The 13,427-nt window shown below is 48.3% G+C and overlaps 1 protein-coding gene across 1 annotated transcript in view; it reads right to left on the reverse strand.

The window, feature by feature from the left end:
• Nucleotides 1-13,427, reverse strand: part of LOC134339984 (T-cell surface glycoprotein YE1/48-like) — a 63,774-nt gene that overhangs the window by 49,268 nt on the left and 1,079 nt on the right. Inside the window, exons 2-3 of the mRNA XM_063036815.1 lie at nucleotides 4,623-5,141; nucleotides 1,103-1,210 (exon numbers count right to left, since the gene is read on the reverse strand). Of these exons, the coding sequence (XP_062892885.1) occupies nucleotides 1,103-1,210; nucleotides 4,623-5,141 (627 nt within the window). The remainder of the gene's footprint in view (nucleotides 1-1,102; nucleotides 1,211-4,622; nucleotides 5,142-13,427) is intronic.

Here is a 13,427-nt window from a genome sequence, read left to right on the forward strand (position 1 = left end):
AAGGGAGCCCAGACCTGCTCACAATACTCTGAGTGCAGTCTGAACAATGCCTCGTAAAGCCCCAGCTTCCTCCAATACTTGCTTTTGTATTCCAATCCTCTCGAAATGAATGCTAACATCAAATTTGCCTTCCTTACCACCGACTCAACCTGCAAGTTAACCTTCCGGGAGTCCTGCATGCGGACTCCCAAGTCCCTTTGCACCTCTGATTTCTGACATTTTTCCCCATTTAGAAAATCGTCTATCCCTGCTTTTGAAGTACATGACCATATACTTGCCTACACAATATTCCATCAGTTCTTCTTCAGGCTCCATGCTTCCTCAAAACGACCCGCCCCTCCACCTACCTTTGCATCGTCCACAAAAGTGATCACAAAGCCATCAAATCCCCCATCAAAGTCATTGACATATAACGTGAAAAGGGTCAGTCTCAACACTGATCTCTGTTGAACACTGCTAGCCACTGGCAGCCAATCAGGAAAGGCTCCCCCCTTATTCCCACTCTTTGCCTCCTGCCAATGAGCCAATCTTCCATCCATGCCGGTATCTTTCCTGTAATACCGCGGGCTCGGATCTAGTTAAGCTGTCTGATGGTGCGGCGCCTTGTCAGAAGATGCTGGAGCAACTCAGCGGGTCAGGCAGCATCTACGGACAGAAATAAATTTCCAGGCCAGGACACTTCATCAGAACTGAAAAGGAAGGGGATGAGGGTCAAGGCCAGGGTAAGAAAGATTCCCTTTCTTCCATGGTCTACTGTCTTTGATTAGATTCCTAACTGTCTTTGATTAGATTCCTCCTTCTTCATCCCTTCTCCATCCCTGCTTCGCACATCAGTCCCCTCCCCACCCCACCTGCCTTCCCCCTCACCTGTCACCTCCCTCCACCTTATTATTTCTGTCTTTTGCACCCCGCACCCTTCTTTTCCAGCCCCGATCACGGGTTGCGACCCGAATCATCGACTGTTTATTTCCCCCATAGGTGCTGCCTCAGCTGCCAAGTTCCTCCATTTTGTGTGTGTTGCCCCTTGCTCACTGATAGTCAGTTAAAGGTGGTCCATCAGCAGCACGCTACCGTCGAAGACGTACACACACACAGAGCTTACCTTCAATGTGTAATACCAGGGCTATGACAGCAAGCACCGCGCAGAGGCCCAGAAAGGCCAGGGCCACCTTATTCCAGTCTGATCTCAAGGGCTTCAGCCTAGCTGGTTCTGTGGGCGGGGAGAAACACAGATTTATACTTTATACTTTATTGTCGCCAAACAGTTGATACTAGAGTGTACAATCATCACAGCGATATTTGATTCTGCGCTTCCTGCTCCCTGGAGTACAAATCAATAGTAAACATTAAAAATTTAATTTATACATCATTAATAGAAAATAGAAAAGGGAAAGTAAGGTAGTGCAAAAAACAAACCAAGAGGCAGGTCTGGGTATTTGGAGGGTGCGGCCCAGATCCGGGTCAGGATCCATTCAGCAGTCTTATCACAGTTGGAAAGAAGCTGTTCCCAAATCTGGCCGTATGAGTCTTCAAGCTCCTGAGCCTTCTCCCAGAGGGAAGAGGGACAAAAAGTGTGTTGGCTGGGTGGGTCATGTCCTTGATTATCCTGGCAGCACTGCTCCGACAGCGTGAGGTGTAAAGTGAGACCACGGACGGAAGATTGGTTTGTGTGATGTGCTGTGCTGTGTTCACAATCTTCTGCGGCTTCTTTCGGTCTTGGACAGGACAACTTCCATACCAGGTTGTGATGCACCCTAGAAGAATGCTTTCTACGGTGCATCTATAAAAATTAGTGAGGGTTTTAGGGGACAGGCCAAATTTCTTTAGCTTTCTCAGGAAGTAAAGGCGCTGAGTGAAGGATTTGAGTGGAATGCTCCCTCTTCCTCGGTATTGGAATTGGTTTGTTATTGTCAGATGTACCGAGATACTGTGACAATCTTGTGTTGTATATCGTTCACACAGATCACATCATTACACAGTGTATTGAGGTAGCACGAGGTCAAACAATAAAAGAATTGGAATTGGTTTGTTATTGACGTGTAGCAAGATACAGAGACAATCTTGTCCTGTATATCGTTCACGCAGATCACATCATTACACAGTGTATTGAGGTAGCACGAGGTCAAACAATAAAAGAATTGGAATTGGTTTGTTATTGACGTGTAGCAAGATACAGAGACAATCTTGTCCTGTATATCGTTCACACAGATCACATCACTACACAGTGTATTGAGGTAGAAGAAGGTCAAACAGTAACAGGATGCGGAGTAGAGTGTCACAGCCACAGAGAAAGTGCAGAGCAGGCAGGCAAGATCATGAAAAAGAAGATTGTGAGAACAAGAGCCCATGTTATCGTACTGGAGAACTGTTCAGGAGTCTTCCAACACGGTGGAAGAAGCTATTCTTCCGTCTCATGGTGCGTGCTTTCAGGCTTCTGTATCTCCTGCCTGATGGAGGATGGCGAGACGAGAGCATGACTGGGGTGGGTGGGGTCTTTGGCTGAACTGGAGTTGGTTTATTATCCTGCTGGCTGCTTTACCGAGGCAGGGGGAAGTGTAGACAGAGTCCACGGAGGGGAGGCTGGTTTCTGTGACGAGCCAAGCGTTGTCCATGACTCTCTGTGCCTTCTCATGGCCACGGGCGGATCAGTTGCCCCACCAAGCCGTGACGCATCTGGAGAGATGCTTTCTCTGCTGCACTGATGAGGACTGGAGATGTGCCAAGTCTCCTTCGAGCGGTAAGGACGTACAGGCGCTGGTGAGCTTCCTTGGTGTCTGAACCTGAGACCCTCAGCCCTCTCCACCTCGGCACCATGGATGCGGGTGGGGGGAAAGGCATCGGAGCTCGAAGCCCTGTCTGCACCCCCATCACCTTTCACTTTATTACCCAAGAGTGGCATACGGGCCCTTCAGCCCACCTAGTCCACTGCCGATGGCCCCTCCAGGCGTGAACCACACCCACCCCATTTTCCAGCATTCTCCCCACAGCCTCCTGTCCGGGGGTGGACCCGAGTGCTTGGTTCTTAAATTGTGTTTGTGTGTGTGTGTGTGTTGCTTCCCTCCACATCCTACATGCAGGAGACTGGGCATCAGTCAGCAGAGGAGCAGTACAGCTGAGAAGGAGACCCTTTGGGCCACAATGTCTGTGCTGGGCACAACGCCAAACCAAACTGGTTCGATCCACACACACAAGATGCTGGTGAACGCAGCAGGCCAGGCAGCATCTCTAGGAAGAGGTACAGTCGACGTTTCGGGCCGAGACCCTTCGTCAGGACTAACTGAAGGAAGAGTTAGTAAGAGATTTGAAAGTGGGAGGGGGAGGGGGAGATCCAAAATGATAGGAGAAGACAGGAGGGGGAGGGATGGAGCCAAGAGCTGGGCAGGTGATTGGCAAAGGGGATATGAGAGGATCATGGGACAGGAGGCCCAGGGGAGAAAGAAACGGGGAGGGGAGCCCAGAGGAAGATGGAGAGCAGGCAAGGAGTATAGTACAGAGCGTGAAAAAAGTGAGAGAAAATAAAGGGGGAGAATAATAAAAAATAAATAACGGATGGGGTACGAGCGGGTGGTGGGGCACTAGCGGAAGTTAGAGAAGTCAATGTTCATGCCATCAGGTTGGAGGCTACCCAGACGGAATATAAGGTGTTGTTCCTCCAACCTGAGTGTGGCTTCATCTTTACAGTAGAGGAGGCCGTGGATAGACATGTCAGAATGGGAATGGGATGAGGAATTAAAATGTGTGGCCACTGGAAGATCCTGCTTTCTCTGGCGGACAGAGCGTAGGTGTTCAGCAAAACGGTCTCCCCGTCTGCGTCGGGTCTCGCCAATATATAAAAGGCCACATTGGGAGCACCGGACGCAGTATATCACCCCAGCAGACTCACAGGTGAAGTGTTGCCTCACCTGGAAGGACTGTCTGGGGCCCTGAAAGGTGGTAAGGGAGGAAGTGTAAGGGCATGTGTAGCACTTGTTCCGCTTACAACACCTTATATTCCATCTGGGTAGCCTCCAACCTGATGGCATGAACATTGAGTTCTCTAACTTCAGTTAATCTCCCTCCCTTCTTACCCCATCCATTATTTATTTATTTATTTATCCCCCCCCCCCCCCCCTTTCCTCTCTCTCTCTCTGTCCCTCTCACTATACACCTTGCCTGCTCTCCATCTTCCTCTGGCACTCCCATCCACCTTTTCTCCCTGGGCCTCCTGTCCCATGATCCTCTCATATCCCCTTTTGCCAATCACCTGTCCAGCTCTTGGCTCCATCCCTCCCCCTCCTGTCTTCTCCTATCATTTCGGATCTCCTCCTCCCCCTCCCACTTTCAAATCTCTAACTCCTCCTTCAGTTAGTCCTGACGAAGGGTCTCGGCCCGAAACGTCGACTGTACCTCTTCCTGGAGATGCTGCGTTCACCAGCAACTTTGATGTGTGTTGCTTGAATTTCCGGCATCTGCAGATTTCCTCGTGTCTGGTTCGATCCTCGGAGTTCGCCCTGCACATTGTGTGCACTCCACGGGATTTCTGGTATCTGCAGAATACGGTGTGTTTGTCATTTGCGAACCGCTCCCCTGCCACCCTCTCCCCACCCCTCCACCCCCAGCTGCACCCCCTTCCGGAGACCTACCCTCTGGCCCGACTGAGGGCGCCTTACGTGGGGCGGGGTCCTCCCGCAGCCCCAGCTGGTCCATGAACTCCGACTGCATCGCCAGCATGGCGGGGGCCAGCTGCCCCTCGGAGAGCGCCGAGGGGAGCCCCAGCGGCTTGCCGGGGCCGCTCGACACATCCATCCCCACCATCATCCCCTCGTAGCCCTCCATGTTGGAAAGGGAGTCCGGCCGCCGGATCTGGCTCCCGGCCGGAGGCTGCCCCGTGCTGCCTCTCGCCGTCTGGGGAGTGGTGGCCATCGCTGCCCTCCTCGTCCTCCGGCGGTCCCCCCCCCCGGCGCCACTACCCTCCGCCCGCAGCTGCCTCGGTCCTTCCTCGCCTACAGGGGGACACTCTGGCCCATTTCCTCGTCCCTTCCAGGAGACACGGAATCCACAGCTGGTGGACCAGGCTGCCTCAGGTGGGCCTTTCCTCTTCGGACGACGTTTGGCTCCAGCAGCCGAATTAATCGGGGCTCTTCTGGTCACGTTGAATGGGCCTGCAAGGAGAGAATTTTGTGTTAATTGAAATTAGGCAAATGGCGAGTGGGACATTCCTCATGGTTAGCATAACGCCATTCCAGCACCAGCGACCCGGGTTCGATTCCCGTCACCGTCTGTGAGGAGTTCCTTCCTTCTCACCATGGTTCTGTGTATTCCCTCCCCGCACTCCGATTTCCCTCCGTGCTTTTAAAATGTACAGGTTAGAAGGTTAATTGGTTGACCAGTGAGGCCTTGGTGGGCCAGAAGGCCCTGTTACCATGTTGTATCTCGAATTAAAATATGAAAAACATTTTAGTCAACGTGAATTGGACTTGGTTTATTATTCTTGATGTGTAGCGAGATACAATGACAATCTTGTATATCATTCACACAGATCACATCATTACACAGTGTGTTGAGGTAGAACAAGGTCAAACAGTAACAGAATGCGGAATAGAGTGTCACAGCCACACAGAAAGTGCAGAGCAGGCAGGCAGTGAGGTACAAGATCATAACGAGGTAGAGTGTGAGGTCAAGAACCCATTTTTTACCTTGTTCTACCTCAATACACTGTGTAATGATGTGATCTGTGTGAACGATATACAAGACAAGATTGTCACTGTATCTCGCTACGCGTCAACAATAATAAACCAATTCCATAGCCGATATTTATTTATTCTACTTAGAGAATGCAAGGCCCAGCAACCCAACGTTTTGACCCCAGTCTAATCATGGGACTACTTACAATGACCAATTAACATAACACCCTGTACATCTTGGTCTGGGAGGAAAGCTGAGCACACTTGGATGACTTTTGCAGGTTATTTCAGGAATAAACCACTGAGAGCATCGATTGTTTCAGCATGGTAACGTGCGAGGGGTGATTGATAAGTTCGTGGCTAAGATAGGAGGAGATGAGGTATACAGCTCTCGTTACATGCACATGCAGTTCAACTCTTTGAGTAATTATGCAGAATGTTTAAAGTTAATAACTCATCAGGGGTGATTGATAAGTGCGTGGCCTAAGGTAGAAGGAGATGAGTTATTAATCTCAAACTTTCTGCATAATTACTCAAAGAGTTGACCTGCATGTGCATGTAATGAGAGCTGTATAACTCATCTCCTTCCACCTTAGGTCACAAACTTATCAATCACCCCTGCTGTGGACACTTTCTGGGGGTCCAAGATCTGTACGCTCCACAACCGCTGGACTAAGTGTGTAAATGTAGGAGGGGACTATGTTGAAAAATAAAAGTTCTAGGTTTTGTAAACTTGACTCCTTCTACCTTAGGCCACGAACTTATCAGTCACCCCTCGTATTGTTGTTCAGCCCATATTGTTGTGCCAGTCTCTATCCAACTCTAAGATCAATCAAACCCTTTCCTCCTACACAACACTCCATTTCAGGTGGTGTCAAGAGGGTGTACAGGAGCGAGATACGCCAAATAGTGGAATGGTGTCGCAGCAACTACCGGGCACTCATCGTCAGTAAGACCAAAGAGCTGATTGTGGACTTCAGGAAGGGTTAGTCGAGAGAGACCCACACACCAGTCCTCACAGGGGTCAGAAGTGGAGAGAGTGAGCAGTTTCAAATCGCCGGGTGTAGGCATCTCTGAACGTCCACCCTGGGCCTGACATACAGAGGCAGTTACAAATCAGGCACATCAGTGGCTATAGTTCATTCGGTACGTCACCAAAGACACTCGCAAAGTTCTACAGATGTACGGTGGCAAGCATTTTAACTGGCTGTGTCACCGACTGGCATGGAGGGGGAGGCTCGGCCCCAGGATTAAAATAAGCTGCAGGAAGTTGTAAACGCAGTCGGCTCCCGACTGGGCACTAGCCTCCCCAGGATCCAGGGCACCTTCAAGCCTCAGAAAGACGGCATCCATCATTAAGGACCCCCATCACATTGCTACCGTCAGGAAGGAGGTACAGAAGCCTGAAGGCACACACTCAGCGATTCAGGAACAGCTTCTTCCCCTCTGCCATCAGATTCCTAAATGGACATTGAACCCTTGAACACTACCTGACTATATTTTTATTTCTGTTTTTTTTGCACTACGTATTTGATGCATATAAATACTTACTGAAATTCACGTTTTTTTCTTCATTATTATGTATTGCAGTGTACTGTTGCTGCAAAGTTAACAGATTTCATGATGTCGGCCGGTGATAATACTCTTTAATCCAAGCACCCATGAGTTTCTTTAACGCCCCAGATGTATCTGTCTGTACCACCACCCCTTGCAGGGTGATCCACACACCCACCACTCTCTGTGTAAAGAATGTACCTCTGACAACCCCCCTGTACTTTCCTCCAATCACCTTAAAGTTACACCCCCTGGTATTAGCCATTTCCACCCTGGGAAAATGTCTCTGGCTGCCTACTCGATCTATGCCTCTTGCCATCTTGTACACCTCTACCAAGTCACCTCTCATCTTCCTCCGCTCCTAAAAGAAATGCCCTCACTCACTCAACCTGTCCTCGTAAGACATGCTCTCTCATCCAGGCAGCATCCTGGTAAGCCTCCTCCATGCCCTCCCCAAAGCTTTCGCATCGTTCTTGTACTGAGGCGACCAGAACTGAACACAATACTCCAAGTTCAAAGTTCAAAGTAAAATCTATTGTCAGAGTACATACGTGTCACCACGTACAACCCTAAGATTCATTTCTCTGCGGGCATACTCGGCAAATCTATAGAACAGTAACTGTAAACAGGATCAATGAACAACAAACTGTGCAGATACAAATATAAATAAACAACAAGATAAAGTTCTTAAAGTGAGACCATCGGTTGTGGGAATCTCAATAGATGAGAGTAGTTACCCTCTTTTGTTCAAGAGCCTGATGGTTGAGGGGTAGTAACCATTCCTGAACCTAGTGGTGTGAGTCCTGAGGCTCCTGTACCTTCTACCTGATGGCAGCAGTGAGAAAAGAGCACGGCCTGGGGGTTGAGGATCTCTGATGACGGATGCTGCTTTTCTATGGCGATGTTTCATGGGAAGGGTTTTACCCGTGATGTACTAACCAGGTCTACCCGTGTGGTCTAAGCAGGGTTTTGCAGAGCTGCGAGGTTACCTCACGGCTCTTGAACTCAATCCCCTGACCACATTTGTCGGAGAATGGGTGACAACAGAACACCACACTGAGTAAAGTGGCCGTTGAGCGTAGAGGCACCAGATTGGTGTCCTCAACTCCCCACTCCTGTTTATAAATTCATGAGCAGCTGGACAGGGGTAGCAAAACAGACAAAAATGCCGGAGGAACTCAGCAGGCCAGGCAGCATCTGTGGAAAAGAGTAAACTGTCGACGTTTTGGGCCGAGACCCTTTGACAAACCCTTGGACAGTGGTCGTGTTTTCCCCAGGGCTGCAGGTATAACATGAGAGGCTGGCACGGCAGCCTATCAGTTAGCATCTCGCTGGGGCAGTGCCAGACCTGGGTTTGATTCCCGCTGCAGTTTGTGAGGGGGTCAGTACATTCTCCTGGCTAGCGCGAGGATTTCCTTCCACGTCCCAAAGATGAATGGCTTAGGACAAGTGACAGAAGTGTGTGTAGGGGAGCACTTTGGTTCCGGTGATCATAACACCATTAGTTTCAACTTGATCATGGACAAGGATAGATCTGGTCCTAGGGTTGAGGTTCTTAACTGGAAGAAGGCCAAATTTGAAGAAATGAGAAAAGATCTAAAAAGCATGGATTGGGACAGGTTGTTCTCTGGCAAAGATGTGATTTGTAGGTGGGAAACCTTCAAAGGAGAAATTCTGAGAGTGCAGAGTTTGTATGTTTCTGTCAGGATTAAAGGCAAAGTGAATAGGAATAAGGAACCTTGGTTCCCAAGGGATATTGCAACTCTGATAAAGAAGAAGAGGGAATTGTATGTAGGAAGCAGGGAGTAAATAAGGTTCTTGAGGAGTATAAGAAGTGCAAGAAAATACTTAGAAAGAAATCAGGAGGGCTAAAAGAAGACATGAGGTTGCCTTGGCAGTCAAAGTGAAGGATAATCCAAAGAGCTTTTACAGGTATATTAAGAGCAAAAGGACTGTAAGGGATAAAATTGGTCCTCTTGAAGATCAGAGTGGTCGGCTATGTGCGGAACCAAAGGAAATGGGGGAGATCTTAAATAGGTTTTTTGCGTCTGTATTTACTAAGGAAACTGGCATGAAGTCTATGGAATTAAGGGAAACAAGTAGTGAGATCATGGAAACTGTACAGATCGAAACGGAGGAGGTCCTTGCTGTCTTGAGGAAAATTAAAGTGGATAAATCCCCGGGACCTGACAGGGTGTTCCCTCGGACCTTGAAGGAGACTAGTGTTGAAATTGCAGGGACCCTGGCAGAAATATTTGAAATGTTGCTGTCTACAGGTGAGGTGCCGGAGGATTGGAGAGTGGAGTACTAAGAGACAGAATCTACAAGCATTTGGATAGACAGGGACTTATTAGGGAGAGTCAACATGGCTTTGTGTGTGGTAGGTCATGTTTGACCAATCTATTGGAGTTTTACGAGGAGGTTACCAGGAAAGTGGATGAAGGGAAGGCAGTGGATATTGTCTACATGGACTTCAGTAAGGCCTTTGACAAGGTCCCGCATGGGAGGTTAGTTAGGAAAATTCAGTCGCTAGGTATACATGAAGAGGTGGTAAATTGGATTAGACATTGGCTCAATGGAAGAAGCCAAAGAGTGGTGGTAGAGAATTGCTTCTCTGAGTGGAGGCCTGTGACTAGTGGTGTGCCACAGGGATCAGTGCTGGGTCCATTGTTATTTGTCATCTATATCAATGATCTGGATGATAATGTGGTAAATTGGATCAGCAAATTTGCTGATGATAGAAGATTGGAGGTGTAGTAGACAGTGAGGAAGGTTTTCACAGCCTGCAAAGGGACTTGGACCAGCTGGAAAAATGGGCTGAAAAATGGTAGATGGAGTTTAATACAGACAAGTGTGAGGTATTGCACGTTGGAAGGACAAACCAAGGTAGAACATACAGGGTTAATGGTAAGGCACTGAGGAGTGCAGTAGAACAGAGGGATCTGGGAATACAGATACAAAATTCCCTAAAAGTGGCGTCACAAGTAGATAGGGTCGTAAAGAGAGCTTCTGGTTCATTGGCCTTTATTAATCAAAGTATTGAGTATAAGAGCTGAAATGTTATGATGAGGTTGTATAAGGCATTGGTGAGGCCGAATCTGGAGTATTGGGTTCAGTTTTGGTCACCAAATTACAGGAAGGATATAAATAAGGTTGAAAGAGTGCAGAGAAGGTTTACAAGGATGTTGCCGGGACTTGAGAAACTCAGTTACAGAGAAAGGTTGAATAGGTTAGGACTTTATTCCCTGGAGCGCAGAAGAATGAGGGGAGATTTGATAGAGGTATATAAAATTATGATGGGTATAGATAGAGTGAATGCAAGCAGGCTTTTTCCACTGAGGCAAGGGGAGAAAAAAAAGAGGACATGGGTTAAGGGTGAGGGGGGAAAAGTTTAAAGGGAACATTGGGGGGGGGGCTTCTTCACACAGAGAGTGGTGGGAGTATGGAATGAGCTGCCAGATGAGGTGGTAAATGCGGGTTCTTTTTTAACATTTAAGAATAAATTGGACAGATACATGGATGGGAGGCGTATGGAGGGATATGGTCCATGTGCAGGTCAGTGGGACTAGGCAGAAAATGGTTCGGCACAGCCAAGAAGGGCCGAAGGGCCCGTTTCTGTGCTGTAGTTTCTATGGGTTAGCAGGTCACACACAGAATGCTCAGCAGGCCAGGCAGCGTCGGTGGAAGGGAGTGAATAGTCGCCGTTTTCAGCCGAGACCCTTCACCAGGAGAGATGTAAAGTCACAGCTTCTTTCTGGTGCTGATGAAGGGTCTTGGCCTGAAACGTCAACTGTTTACTCTTTCCCATAGATGCTGCAAGTGGCCAAGTGGTTAAGGCGTCGGTCTAGTGATCTGAAGGTCGCTAGTTCGAGCCTTGGCTGAGGCAGTGTGTTGTGTCCTTGAGCAAGGCACTTAACCACACATTGCTCTGCGACGACACTGGTGCCAAGCTGTGTGGGTCCTAGTGCCCTTCCCTTGGACAACATCGGTGTCATGGAGAGGGGAGACTTGCAGACGGTCTTACATACAACCTTGCCCAGGCCTGCGCCCTGGAAACCTTCCAAGGCACAAATCCATGGTCTCACTAGACTAACGGATGCCTAAAAATCAATACTGCCTGACCTGCTGAGTTCCTCCAGCATTTTGTGTGTGTTACTCTGGGTTTCCAGCATCTGCAGATTTGGGTGAGCAGGTTAATTGGTCACATGAGAGCAAGCGGGTGGCACAGACTCACTGAGTCGGGAGGGCTTGTTCTCTATGTAAATACAAATTTAAAAATTAAATGATCCAGGAGGGGAGAGATTTGAGACCCAACAGAGCCTCTTCTTACACAGAGAGTTCAAAGTTCAAAATAAATTCATTATCAATTCATGGATACGTTTCTGTACACCGCCTTGAGATTCTTGCAAGCACTTACAGAATAAAAGAAACACAGTATATTACATAGAGACCCAGAAGACCTAGAGCACAATACAGGCCCTTCGGCCCACAAAGTTGAGCCGAACATGTCCGCACCTTAGAACTACCTAGGCTTTACCCATAGCCCTCTATTTTTCTAAGCTCCATGTACCTATCCAGGAGTCTCTTAAAAGACCCCATCATTTCCGCCTCCACCACTGTCACCGGCAGCCCATCCACACACTCACCACTCTCTGCATGAAAAACTTACCCCTGACATCTCCTCCGTACCTACTTACAAGCACCATAAAACTGTGCCCTCTCGTGCTAACCATTCCAGCCCTGGGAAAAAGCCTCCAACTAGCCACACAATCAATGCCTCTCATCATCTTGTACACCTCTATCAGGTCACCTCTCATCCTCCGTCACTCCAAGGAGAAAAGGCCAAGTTCACTCAACCTATTCTCGTAAGGCATGCTCTCCAATCCAGGCAACATCCTTGTAAATCTCCTCTGCACCCTTTCTATGGTTTCCACGTCCTTCCTGTAGTGAGGTGACCAGAACTGAGTACAGTACTCCAAGTGGGGTCTGACCAGGGTCCTATATAGCTGCAACATTACCTCTCGGTTCTTGAAGTCAATCCCACAATTGATGAAGACCAATGCACTGAATGCTCATAAACACAGAATCAACCTGTGCAGCAGCTTTGAGTGTCCTATGGACTCGGACCCTAAGATCCCTCTGATCCTCCACATTAATGCTATATTCTGCCCTCGTATTTGACCTACCAAAATGAACCACCTCACACTTATCTGTGTTGAACTCCATCTGCCACTTCTCAGCCCAGTTTTGCATCCTATCAATGTCCCGCTGTAACCTCTGACAGCCCTCCACACTATCCATAACACCCCCAACCTTTGTGTCATCAGCAAATTTACTAACCCATCCCTCCACTTCCTCATCCAGGTCATTTATAAAAATCACAAAGAGTCAGAGTCCCAGACAGACCCCTGAGGCACGCCATTGGTCACCGACCTCCATGCAGAATATGACCCGTCTACAACCACTCTTTGCCTTCTGTGGGCAAGCCCATTCTGGATCCACAAAGCAATGTCCCCTTGGATCCCATGCCTCCTTACTTTCTTAATAAGCCTTGCATGGGGTACCTTATCAAATGTGTTGCTAAAATCCATATACACTACATCTACTGCTCTACCTTCATCAATGTGTTTAGTCACATCCTCAAAAAATCCAGTCAGGCTCGTAAGGCACGACCTGCCCTTGACAAAGCCATGCTAACTATTCCTAATCACATTATGCCTCTCCAAATGTTCATAAATCCTGCCTCTCAGGATCTTCTCCATCAAGTTACCAACCACTGAAGTAAGACTCACTGGTCTATAATTTCTTGGGCTATCTCTACTCCCTTTCTTGAATAATGGAACAACATCTGCAACCCTCCAGTCCTCCAGAACCTCTCCCGTTCCCATTGATGATGCAAAGATCATTGCCAGAGGCTCAGAAATCTCCTCCTTTGCCTCCCACAGTAGCCTGGGGTATATCGTATCAGGTCCCAGTGACTTATCCAACTTGATGCTTTCCAAAAGCTCCAGCACATCCTCTTTCTTAATATCTACATTCTCAAGCTTTTCAGTCCACTGTAAGTCATCCCTACAATCGCCAAGATCCTTTTCCATAGTGAATATTGAAGCAAAGTATTCATTAAGAACCTCTGCTGTCTCCTCCGGTTCTATACACACTTTTCCATTGTCACACTTGATTGGTCCTATTCTCTCACGTCCTATCCTCTTG

This window comes from Mobula hypostoma, chromosome 31 (genome assembly GCF_963921235.1).
Source record: "Mobula hypostoma chromosome 31, sMobHyp1.1, whole genome shotgun sequence".
Lineage (NCBI taxonomy): Eukaryota > Metazoa > Chordata > Chondrichthyes > Myliobatiformes > Myliobatidae > Mobula > Mobula hypostoma.